Source organism: Aotus nancymaae, unplaced genomic scaffold (genome assembly GCF_030222135.1).
Source record: "Aotus nancymaae isolate 86718 unplaced genomic scaffold, 86718_ANA_hifiasm-v0.15.2.pri h1tg000030l, whole genome shotgun sequence".
Classification (NCBI taxonomy): Eukaryota; Metazoa; Chordata; class Mammalia; order Primates; family Aotidae; genus Aotus; species Aotus nancymaae.
Window position 1 is genome coordinate 3,568,805 of NW_026988443.1, and position 12,588 is coordinate 3,581,392.

The 12,588-nt window shown below is 42.4% G+C and overlaps 1 protein-coding gene and 1 pseudogene across 2 annotated transcripts in view; one reads left to right on the top strand and one right to left on the bottom strand.

The window, feature by feature from the left end:
- Nucleotides 1-12,588, top strand: part of LOC105706659 (lon protease homolog 2, peroxisomal) — a 136,093-nt gene that overhangs the window by 107,313 nt on the left and 16,192 nt on the right. For both annotated transcript variants that reach the window (XM_064383000.1, XM_064383001.1), the window contains one exon: nt 7,988-8,130. In XM_064383000.1, the coding sequence (XP_064239070.1) occupies nt 7,988-8,130 (143 nt within the window). The remainder of the gene's footprint in view (nt 1-7,987; nt 8,131-12,588) is intronic.
- On the bottom strand, nt 8,209-9,540 carry LOC135277228 (ubiquitin-like; annotated as a pseudogene).

Here is a 12,588-nt window from a genome sequence, read left to right on the forward strand (position 1 = left end):
TTCTCAACAAGCTGTTTCCCAAAGTCATGCTGTTAGTATGACAGAAACAGTAGTAGTCCTTTCTTAGAGAATGTTTCTGGACTCCATTTTATTGCTGGCTGCAATTAACAAGCTCTTGTATGTCCCATCCTTCCCTCCTCCATCCCTACCCCACAGGCATTTAAAAACCTGCTGTCTGCGAAAATGAATACTTCTTTGATAATCTAGAAGAAGGGGTTCCTGTTACCACAAAATTTAGCTTTTGAACTTACGGGACTGGGCTTGAAAACATAGTACTATATATGCTTCAGATGAAGCAGGGTCTAGAGAACAAGGAGTGATCACTAAAATTCTGTCTGGAATAAAGGTGATGATAGATATCCCAGGGCCCTCTATGGTTAGATAGCGTCCATTTCCACCGCATTCTGAGGAATTGTGGGTGTTGTGCTTTTTATGTTTCTGGCCTCCCTCCTACTTGCCATTGATTGGATCACCCGCCAAGAGATACCAAGAGCTACCATTTTGCTTCAAGATGTCTTCAAACAGCGAGGAACTTTTTATTTTTTAACAGAGAGCTACTCAACTTTCCTGAGTTATTACAACTCCTTTATCCGTCCTCCTTACTTCCCTTTTCAATATTCCCTTTCCTCCCTCTTCCCACAGCGATTCTTCGGTTTGTTGGGTCTGTTTTCATTGAAATCATGCTCCCGTGGCAGAGGGAAGAGATGAGTGGAGAAGAACAGTTGACTATGTCCGAGTGACAGCTGCTTAGGAAAAGCCTGGTCCTTCTCCAGACGAGTCTGTCCCTATAGGACTTCCCTCCATAATAGCTATGCTGCCATCAGCTCTAGCGTATGGCTTAGTCCCCTTTGGGGTTACGCCACATTTCACTCTCACTTTCCCCATAGCCATCACCACAGTCTACACCGTGAGTGCATTCGTGGTTCTGCCCCCATGCTATGTGCATCTCTGCTGCTTCAGTGCTGGGAAACTCCATGCTTATGCCCCAACTATCTTGACGATGTCCCAGATCAGACATAGATAATACCTATTAAAGGTATTAATAGGCCGATAAGACATATTAAAGAAGAACTGGGAGATACCTCTGAGTAGACTAAATCAACTCAAAAACACTGGCCCCTTCCATTTTCAGACCGATTTTATTTCTTTTAAGTAGAGAAGTAGTTGAAGTGGGATGAAGTAGAGCTAGCTTATTCTACTCATTTTATATTTCCATGTCCTTTCGTTCAAACTCTATTTAATAGCACTTTATTACTTTTTTTTTTTTTGAGATGGAATCTGACACTGCCACCCAAGCTGGAGTGCATTGGTGTGATCGCAGCTTATTGCAACTTCTACCTCCCAGCTTCAAGTGATTCTCCTGCCTCAGTGTCTCAAGTAGCTGGGATTACAGGCACCCACCAACATGTCCAGCTAATTTTTCTGTTTTCAGTAGAGGTGGGATTTCACCATGTTGGCCAGGCTGGTCTCGAACTCCTGACCTCAGGTGGTCTGCCTGCCATAGCCTCCCAAAGTGCTGGGATTACAGGCATAAGCCACCACACCGGGCTGTACTTTATTACTTTCAAGAATATGCTTCAAAATAATTTGTAAAGATTTTAATAGGTAGCATTTATATGAAATAGAATAGTAATATGTAATATAGCATAGAGCAGAGTCTTGAGTCTTGATATCTTTTTTTTCTTATATATATTTAACTTATGTGATTTCCAACAGTTGTGTAATTGTGGTCAGAGCCTTGTCTGTGGGATGCTGGGTAGAATTAGATTGTAGAGAGCACTTTGTCTTCTTGTAATAGATGGGTTTGGGGTGAGAATATGTGAGTCATAGAAATCTGTATAGGAAAAGTTACTCCAAAAAGGGAGCCATCAGGATCTGGGAGAATTTGCTAAAGGAAAACTAAAAAAAAAAAAAAGTTCTGGCACGATGGCTTACACCTGTAACTCCAGCACTTAGAGAGGCCAAGGCAGGAGGATTCCCTGAGCCCAGGAGTTCAAGACCAACCTGGCCAGCATGGTGAAAACTCATCTCTACTAAAAATAAAAAAATTGGCCAGGTGTGGTGGTACACACCTGTAATCCCAGCTACTTGGAAGGCTGAGGCATGAGAATCTCATGAACCCAAGAGGCAGAGGCTGCAGTGAGCTGAGATCACGCCACTAGGCTCCAGTCTGGGCAACAACACCAGACTCTCAAAAACAAAAAAAGTGGGAGGAGGGGAGCAGGAGCCAATATATAACTTAGTATCTCTCATCTGTATATACTAAGGCTTTTTTGATGATTATTAAATTCTCTCAGCAACTCTCTGAGGGTACTGTAATTCTGGTTTTGCTGATTAGAAAACCAGATAAAAAGAGGTAAAATCGGCCGGGCGCAGTGGCTCAAGCCTGTAATCCCAGCACTTTGGGTGGCCGAGGCGGGTGGATCACGAGGTCAAGAGATCAAGACCATCCTGGTCAACATGGTGAAACCCCGTCTCTACTAATACAAAAAATTAGCTGGGCATGGTGGCGTGTGCCTGTAATCCCAGCTACTCAGGAGGCCGAGGCAGGAGAATTGCCTGAACCCAGGAGGCGGAGGTTGCGGTGAGCCAAGATCACGCCATTGCACTCCAGCATGGGTAACAACAGCAAAACTCCGTCTCAAAAAAAAAAAAAAAAAAAAAAGAGGTAAAATCACTTTGTTCACATAGGTGGGAATTCAGAGTCAGGACTGGAGACAATGATTTGCTATTTAATATCTCATGTGATGTTAATCTCATAACTCAGGGCATAACTCTTTTACTGTTTTGGACTATGTCATTTCATATATGATAAAGTCACTGTAGTTCCCCCTCACCTGCAGCTTCACTTTCTGCAGTTTTAGTTACCTGTGATCAACCATCATCCAAAAATATTAAATGGAAATTTATAGAAATAATTCATAAGTTTTAAATTGTGCACTATTCCGGGCAGTGTGAGGAAATGTCAAGCCATCCCGCTCTGTGTGGCCTGGGATGGGAAGCCTCCCTGTGTCCAGCATTTCCACGGTATATGACTCTCACCCCCTTAGCCACTCAGCAGCCATCTCGTTTACCAGATCAACTGTCTTGGTATCAGGGTGTTTGTGTTCAAGTAACCCTAACTTTACTTAATAATGGACCCAAAGTCAAAAGCAGTAATGCTGGCATTCTGGGTCTGTTTTATTAGTATTGTTGTAAATCTCTTCCTTTGCTTAATTTATAAAGTGAACATCATAAGTACGTATCTATAGGGAAAAATAGTATAATAAAAAAATTGAACATCATAAGTACATATCTAACAGTTCTGAACTATCCTGCATTTCAGGCATCCACCACGGGTCTAGAAATGTATCCCCTGTGGAGAAGGGGAGACTACTGCATATGTAAAAATCATGCTGCATGAAATGTTATATCCTCTTGCCCCAGTGTAACCTTGTTTTGGAAGAATTTTCTCACATTACTTGAAAACACTTAGGAAACCATTTTTAGTGACTATAGTATTTTACCAGATAGATGTGTCATGGTTTACTTAACCATGCTCCTAATGTTGGGTGCTTACATTGTATTAAGTTTTGCTCTTATGTGTAGTGCTGCAATGGGTAACTCTGCACAAATTTTTGCCTATACTTTTGTGTATTTCCCTAAGGGTAGATTGCTGCAAAAAAAAGAAAAAAAATCACTGAGTTTGAGACTGTAAATATTTGGAAAGCTTTCAGTCTGTTTCCATGTTGCTTTCCTGAAAGATTGAACGAGTTTATACTTCTGTAAGCAACAGTGTTTGAGAAGATATCTTTACTTTCTTTAACACTGACCTTTGTCATTTCTTAAACTTTACTAGTTATTTTGGTAACCAGCTTGTTTTTATAATTTGAATTTCTTTGCTTCTCAGCGAAGTCATAGTTTCTTTCGTATGAGTATTAAGCATTTGTTAAGAACCACTGTTTTAGTCCAGAAGAAAGGTATATAAGAAGAAAACTGCACAATTTCATAGGAAGGACTTGGGGTCAGGGACCCTGATACATTGGAAGGTTGAACTTTGTGTTGTCGGTTTTTTCCCCTTGCCTTCAAAAGTCCATATTGCTTGAATGTTGCAATCTTGGGCAAGGTTAGCAATTAATCCTAGGGACTCTGCCACTGCCTTCCTGGTGCTGGGAGAGAACATGGTACAAGGGCTGAGTGCTTGAATGCTTGCACATAGGACCCAGAAGGTGCAGATATAACCGGGGGTTTGTTCTTGAGTGGTGTCTTTGTGAGATGATATTTTACTTGTTGTCTGTTTGTTTTAATGAGGAATCAAAGTGGGTATTCTAGGAAGATCCAGTGTTTCCCTACTCTCACTTTGCATTACACACAATCCAGGGGGTAAGTCGGAATCCAGTGCTATCTTGACTCTCCCATTTGGCTGGGACCATTTTTTTGACAGGAGCCTTAGTTTTCTGGCATATATTCTAATGATGGAACATTTTGAAGTGCAGATTATTTTTCAGTTTATTGATTTTTTTAATAACACAACTGCTGTACCTAAATTGCCATCTATCATATTATAAGGTCTAGTTACATTAGAAATAGCTCTCCTAGCCCCACTCCCCCAGTGCTCAAAACACTGAACCCAGTACTACACTTGGAAAAGGATTGGATGTCCTAAAGCATTGGTTACCTAATTGTGGATTGACTTTCACCCACTGAGCTTTACTTCCTCCTGTGATCGTGAAATACAGGCCGGCAACGGTAATTAGATCTCAGAAAAGCTTGTCACAAAGCACCACAGACTGGAGAAACTTGTAAGCTCCTTTTGCACTGGCTGAAGTTTTCGAGTACCGCTGCCTGGCATCTGTATAGTAACCTGAGACAGGTAGTGCTTTTCTTCTGTGCATTAATTTTAATTAAGCAATGACACCTGCTTTTTCCACTCTGAGATCTGCATGTAGCTAAACTGATAGGTTGAGTGCTTTCCCACCTTTGATCATTGATACTACTTAGAATACACTAGAAAAAGAGCAGCAAGCAGAAAATTGCCCATTTCCACAAGCTGCTGACTAACCCAGAATTGCTAGATTTTGTGAAGCAAATGAATGCTGTGAAAGAAGTCAGAAAGTGCATTGGAACCAAATCATTTTCTGAGTACAAAAAAAAAAAGTCAGAAAGATCAGGGAAGACATCCTAAGACATGGTCAGGCTGAACCTTTTTAAGACCAAGTGATGTCACAGAGGTACAATTATGAGAATATATGTAACTCAAGACTTACATATATGATACAATACCGCATTGTTCTTTGCAGTCTACAAAGGATTTTCTTTTTAATTCTTACAACTATTCTGCAGAGAGAGGTAGTGAGAGGTTTAACGCTTTGCTCAACATAATTTGCTGTTACATAGCCATCCATTGGCAGAAAATCTGAACTGTTGTGTTTTCTCTCCTGTGTCATTGATGATTTCAGTCCCGAAGAGGAGCCCATGAGAGCCCAGCGGGAGAGTAGAGTGGGAGATTCCCTCACCCAGAAGTTCGCAGAAGTATCACTGAGTGACACTCAGGATGTCTCTAGTTATCGTTAGCATTTAAAGTTAGGTTCATCCCTATGAGGTCAGAGAAAATATAAAAGTAAAATAAGGGTCTACTAGTATTAAACATATTCAGTAATCACTTTTGAAAGGAAAAGAGTTAGTGGAAAAAGTGGAAGAACCATAGCAAAACTAAAATAAATATATATAGATATATTGCCAGGCACAGTGGCTCATGCCTGTAATCCCAGCACTTTGGGAGGCTGAGGCAGCCGGACCACTTGAGGTCAGGAGTTCAAGACCAGCCTGGCCAACATGGTGAAACCCCTTCTCTACTAAAAATAGAAACATTAGGCCAGGCACGGTGGTTCAAGCCTGTAATCTCAATACTTTGGGAGACTGAGGTGGGCAGATCACCTGAGGTCAGGCGTTCGAGACCCGCCTGGCCAACATGGTGAAATCCCATCTCTACTAAAAATACAAAAATTAGCCTGGCACAGTGGCACATGCCTGTAGTCCCAGCTACTCAGGAGGCTGAGGCAGGAGAATCACTTGAACCCAGGCGGCGGAGGTTGCAGTGAGCCAAGATTGTGCCACTGCACTCCAGCCTGGGTGACAGAGCGAGACTCCATCTTAAAAAAAAAAATACAAACATTAGCCAGGCATAGTGTCGTGTGCCTGTAATCCCAGCTACTCGGGAGGCTGAAGCAGGAGAATCACTCGAACCCAGGAGGCAGAGGTTGCAGTGAGCAGAGATTGCACCACTGCACTGCAGCCTGGACAACAGAGGAAGACTCTGTCTCATAAAATATAGATAGATAGACAGACATTGTTAGATAACTGTGTAATTATTATATGCATGTGTTGATAAACAAAGCAATCACTTTCAGAAGGAATAGTATGTTTAAAAAGATAATGAAAGATTTTAAAACATTTATGAGACAAGAAGCTAGAATAATTATGGCAAATTAAAAGAAAAAGCTAGGAGTGAGATCGAATAGAGCCACGTATTTCCTGCATTTTTAAAACTTGTACTCGCTGTTTTAGGTTTCTAGCCACAAATTATGTAATGTTTCTTTACTTGAACTGGCATTACAAAGACTGATACAGAAGGTGGTTCGATAAGTCAATTGGGTCCTGCTCCTTGTATGTCTAGGCCCAAACCAAAATGAGTCAATATTTGGACAAGATATCAGCCATCCAGGTCTTATAGGCAGGTAAAGGAGATGGTCCATTATTACAGGGATTTCAAACCAGGCTTTATATTCTCTTATCCTGGCACTGCCAGTTATATTTATTTATTGGAAAATGATAACCTTAGAGTTAAGCTATATGCTTACAAGAGGCACTGCTTATATGGGTTTTGTCACGTCCAGGTTTACGTTGTCCAGTAGAAAACAGGACACCTTACTGGGTGTAGCAACTCATGCCTGTAATTCCAGCACTTTGGGAGGCCAAGCGGGGAGGATCACTTGAGCCTAGGAGGTTGAGGCTTCAGTGAGCTATGTTCATACCACTGCGTTAGACCCTGTCTCAAAAAAAAAAAAAAAGAGAGAGAGAGATAGGGAGAGAGAAAGACAGAAAGGAAGGAAAGACAGAGACAGAGAAAAAGAAAGAAAATGAGAGAAAGAGAAAGACAGGAAGAGGGATAGAGGTAGGGAGGGAGGAAGAGAAAACAGGATACCTGATTAGACTCCACTGAAGAGGAAATTGAAAAGTTTGTCAGCCAGGCACACTGGCTCATGCCTGCAATCCCAGCACTTTGGGAGGCCCAGGTGGCGGATCACGAGGTCCGGAGTTCAAGACCAGCCTGGCCAACATGGTAAAAAAACCCTGTCTCTACTAAAAATACAAAAATTAACCAGGCATGGTGGTGCGCGCCTGTAGTTCCAGCTACTCAGGAGGCTAAGGCAGAAGAATCGCTTGAACCCGGAGGGCAGAGGTTGCAGTGAGCTGAGATCAGGCCAGTGCACTCCAGCCTGGGCCACAGAGTGAGATTCTGTCTAAAAAATAAAAAAAGAAAAGAAAAGTTTGTCACAAGCCCTGAGTTAGGCAGATCTAACAGAGAATTGTTAGATCAGAGAATGCAAAGTAACCTACTACATTTAACTCTTCAGTCTTTGGCCTCTATAGGCCATTAAGTCAAATAGTGCTGGGAATTGTTCTTGACTTAAGAATATAATGGTCAAAAAGGACAGGCAAAGTTGTTTCCCCTCTGAACTTACACTTTAATGGGGGAGATAGACAATAAGCAAGTAAAAGTAATTGAACAAGGCAATTGCAAATACCACCCTCAGTGAGCTCTTGAAAGACAAATTCTTTCACCTACATTCCACAGATACGTAGACGAATGTTTGTGCCTTGATAAATGCATAAAGGTGACTGACTTTTGAGGTCCACTGGGCATTTCTTTGATATTTATTGCTAGTGAATTTTCAAACCTCCAGGTCTCTTAGAACTTCTAAATACGCTTTTTTTTTTCTTTTAGTTTGCAGAGAACACATCTTAGAAGATGAAAAACCTGAATCTATCAGTAACACTGCTGACTTGGCCCTACCTCCTGAAATGCCGATTTTGATTGATTTCCATGCTCTGAAAGACATCCTTGGACCCCCGATGTATGAAATGGAGGTGATCAGTTTTTTTTATTTTTGCTCCAGTAAATGAAAGGAACACTTAATTAAGGCCCCAGTGCCATGGGACCTGGGCAGGAGGCTGCCCTTTGGGGAAGGAAACGCCTTATTTGACCTTTTTGGGGTACAGGTTGTTGGTGTGGTTGTACTTGCGGCAGTTGACAGCACGGGGGCGCAGGCGAGCACAGCACTTGCAGCCGATCATCTTGTCGAAGTTGTATTTCTGGGCCAGCTGGCGGAGGGAAGGCTCCATGATGCCACCTCGCAGGCATAGCATCAGGTGCAGGGTGGACTGTTTCTGAATGTTGCAGTCTAAGAGAGTGTGGCCATCCTCCAGCTGCTTGCTGTCAAATATCAGACACTGCTGGTCAGGTAGGATGCCTTACTTGTCTCGGATATTGCCTTTGACATTTTCAGTGGCGTCACTGGGCTCGACCTCAAGGGCAGTGGTCTTGCCTGTGAGGGTCTTCACAAAGATCCACATCTCTGCATCTGCGGCTTGGCCATTCTCGCTGCATTCTCATTTTTTTGTTGGTACCCACTGGTTTACTCGGGTGGTTGCTTAACAGAGAAATAGAATTGGGTGTTTCCAGAGGCTGAATTTTGCCTTAAGATGGAAATTTTTTTTCTGTATGGTATTGCGTTTTAGTGCTTAATGTGATAATATGACTGTTTCTGGGAGCCAGAGATCCCAGCCATATCCTCTTTTAGAACCCCAGTCTCATTTTATTCTCCACCATTCAGTTCCATTTTAAGAACAATGCCTCTGACTCTTCTCCTTAGAAAAATTCCATATTCCTATGTGGACTTTAATGAGGGATTTCTTTGAGCTATCAAGGGCTTGAGGGAAGAGGTGGGGAATCAACCTGATACAGGTCTAAAAACATGAGCATAGCTTAGCTTCAGACTGTGCTGGTGCAGACCCAGATGACATCTTTCAGGAACCTGTTGTTCCATTGTTAATAGTTCCTTTAGGGTTAAGCCCACATGCAGGTCTAGCCCTATTTTCATCTTTCTCTCCTAACTATACCTCATAGCAAAAGGCCTGGGCACCAAGACTGAGTTGAGGCAGCTGATAGAAATGGGTGGCATTATGAAATAATTTATAGGGCGCTTAGATGAGCTTTCATAGGTTGGTTACTATAAAAATGTTTGTATTATACTACTGCATTTAGCTTTATCATCACTTCCTTATCAGAATATTTTCAGAAAATAAATCTGATAAATTATGCAGAAGATAATCTCTTTATCTAACATTTGAAATCATTACCAGCAGATACAGTTTTCCTCAAGTTCTTACAACCCAGGAGTCGAGAAATAGCCCCCAAGCCCATCTTGTTTATCCGTTTAAACTCTAAGCTGGTCATTAAAGCTAATGAGCCTCTCTACAGAGCTCTCAGTTACAAGAATAGAACTTGTTTACTCTTGACAGTAAATCTGGACTTGAACAATAGAATCAGAAGCATTGTTTTGATTATTTGAATTCTGAAGATATCATGGATTTGAATTTTGAAGTGTTGAAAGAACTTGAGCAGAACATTGTTGGTTGAGAAAGTGAACAAAACCTGGTTTCTTTTTCTGGGAGAATCCAGTGACTGTGAGTGAAGACGCAAATCCGTTTGACTCCTGCATGGCCGATGGCTTTTTTCTTTAGACTTTCCAGAAACGTACATTCCAACAGTTATTTGAGGATTTAAACTAGAGCAACAAATAAAGACGAAAGCTTAATGCATGTCTTTGTTGTATATACCCCTCTCTCCAAGCCATTTCTGCTGATGTTAAGTTTGGAAGCATCGCTGACATTCCTGGAACATTTGCAAAGAAAGAGCGAAGAGAACAGAAAGGAGAAATTTTGTCAACACTGCTTACCAGCTCTCTTTGTTAGTATAGGAGAGCCTTATTTTCCTTGTAGCATGTGAGCTTTATATAAGAACACTTTTACCAACATGAGTCTGCAGAAAGACTCCAGTAGCCATTTTGTCTTTTATAAATAGCATCTTTGAATGGAAGATGTGGTGTCTGAGTGTTGGGAACATTTTGTTCTTTTTTTTTAATACTTGAAAGTGAGAACTGACCCTGTAGCCTGGAGTTTGTCTCTACCTATAGTGGTCTGATGACCACCAGCCCCAAATTACTTAACTACACAGCCTACCTCTGCTTTTGCAGCTATAAAATTAAGATTTATGCAACATTTCTTTCTTGTCCATGAGGGCCATCACTGTGTTGGGAGTCTTCCATTTTACATACAGGGGAAAATTTTTCAGAGATTAAATGAATAGTACAAATTCACATAAGGTGCAGTTGGTAGAGCTGAGATTCAGACTCAGATCAGCTTATTCTAAGTCCACTACCCTTTCTACTGTTCTACAGTAACCTGTCAGGCCAAGATAATCCCTGCCCTTGGCTGCTAAAAGAGAACCGCAGTTGTTGAGTATTGGAGTTTTTTAAAAAGGCATCTGCTCTACATCAGATGCTCATTTATATTCTTACCAACTCTCGTGCTCTGTTTTGGAATGGGAGAGGCTGGGCTCAACTTCCTGACCACTCGCATTTTTTTATCTGTTAGGTATCAGGCACTGTGCAAGGCCCTCCACAAGTGATCATTTAATCCTCACTCATGGTTGCCTTTCCAATAACAGTTGAGAGAGAAGATACAACTTATGCCAGAAATGAGATTTGGTTCTAGACCTGACCCACTCCAAACCTAGTGCTCCGTTTATTACTGTAGAAAAAACAGCACAGGCAACCCGAGCAGGGCCTCTGTCCTTTGCAGAAAGCTCGTAAGTGGCCAGTCTTACTTCTTTACTTCTTTGTGCTTTCCTAGGCAAAGAATCTGAAGAGAGAGGTTAAACTGGGAATATGGGAATACATGTCGAGATGTTCCCAAAATGTTATAAGATACCTTTCATTTGTTTGTTTTTTACTTTTTATTTTTTGAGATGGGGTCTCACTCTGTCACCTAGGTTGGAATGCAGTGGCATGATCATAGCTTACTGCAACCTCCACCTACTGGGCTCAAGCTGTTCTCCCACCTCAGCCTCTTGAGTAGCTGGGACCACAGGCATATGCTACCATACCTAGCTAATTTTTCTGTATTTTTTGTAGAGATAGGGTTTCACCATGTTGCCCCAGGCTGATCTCAAACTTCTGAGCTCAAGTCATCCACCTGCCTCAGCCTCCCCCAGAGTGCTAGAATTACAGGCGTGAGCCACCACATCCAGCCGATACCTTTTTTTGTCTAAATGTCTGTATTCTCCCTTAAGGTAAAAGTCTAGTGTCTGTGGCTTCTTCCAGAAAGAGTTTCACGTATTTAATAAATACCTATTAAGGACCTAACATGTGCTACCGGCAACATAGTAGTAAACAGGCAAGGTATGACGTCTGCCTTCATAGATCCCACTTTAATGCAGGAAACAATAGACGGGTAAACAGATAATCACAAATGGAAGTTAATGCTATAGAGAAAACAAACAGGGTGGTACTGAGGTAGACAGTAACTACTCTAGCTGTATCTGAGGTCTGCTTTAGAGGTAGAAGTAGACATGCTGATGGGTAACATTTAGGGAATGAAGGAAACAGTTATCAAAAGGGACTTACAGGTAGTTCTAGCCAGAGTCACAGGGTATGTGTGTAGTAGTGCCGTTTACTGAGATAGGGAAGGCTAGGGGAGGGAAATGGGGAGGGAGTGTTGCAAAGAAAACTGAGAGCTCTTTGAACACGTTACGGTTGAAATATCTAGGCTTGGCACAGTGGCTCACGCCTGTAATCCCAACACTTTGGGAGGCTGAGGCAGGTGGACTGCTTGAGTCCAGTTCAAGACCAGCCTGGGTGACACAGCAAAATCCCTTCTCTACAAAAAATACAAAAATTAGCTGGGCATGGTGGCTCATGCCTGTAATCACAACTACATGGGAGGCTGAGGTGGGAGGATCACTTGAGCCTGGGAGACGGAGGTTGCAGTGAACTAAGATCACGCTACCATACTTCAGCCTGCAGTCAGCCAAGATCACACCACCGCACTCCAGCCTGGGAGACAGAACAAGACCCTGTCTCAAAAAAAGAAAAAAGTTTGAAATATCTGCGATGCATAGGAGTAGAGACATTTAGACATTCAGATCTATTGCCCAAGGAGAGACCCAAGATGGAAACATAGTGTCTGACCTGCCCGGACCCTCATAACTTGGACCCCAAGGCGCGACCAAATTAGACCAGATGAAAGAGGAGTTCAGGCTTTATTGGAGAGTCTCCGGGCGGACTGGACTCGTAACGGGGGAAGAGTCAGCAGTCTTGCGCCGGCTTTCTTTGTTCTGTGACTTTTATAGAGGTAGAGTGACTGGGGGAGTGGGAAAGCTGGCGTGTCAGGTGGCGATTGGGTAGGTGGGATGTCGCGCGGGAAGTTTGCTGGACAGGAGTTAGTTGGGCGGGAAGCTGCTGGAGAGCTGACGGGCCAGGCCTG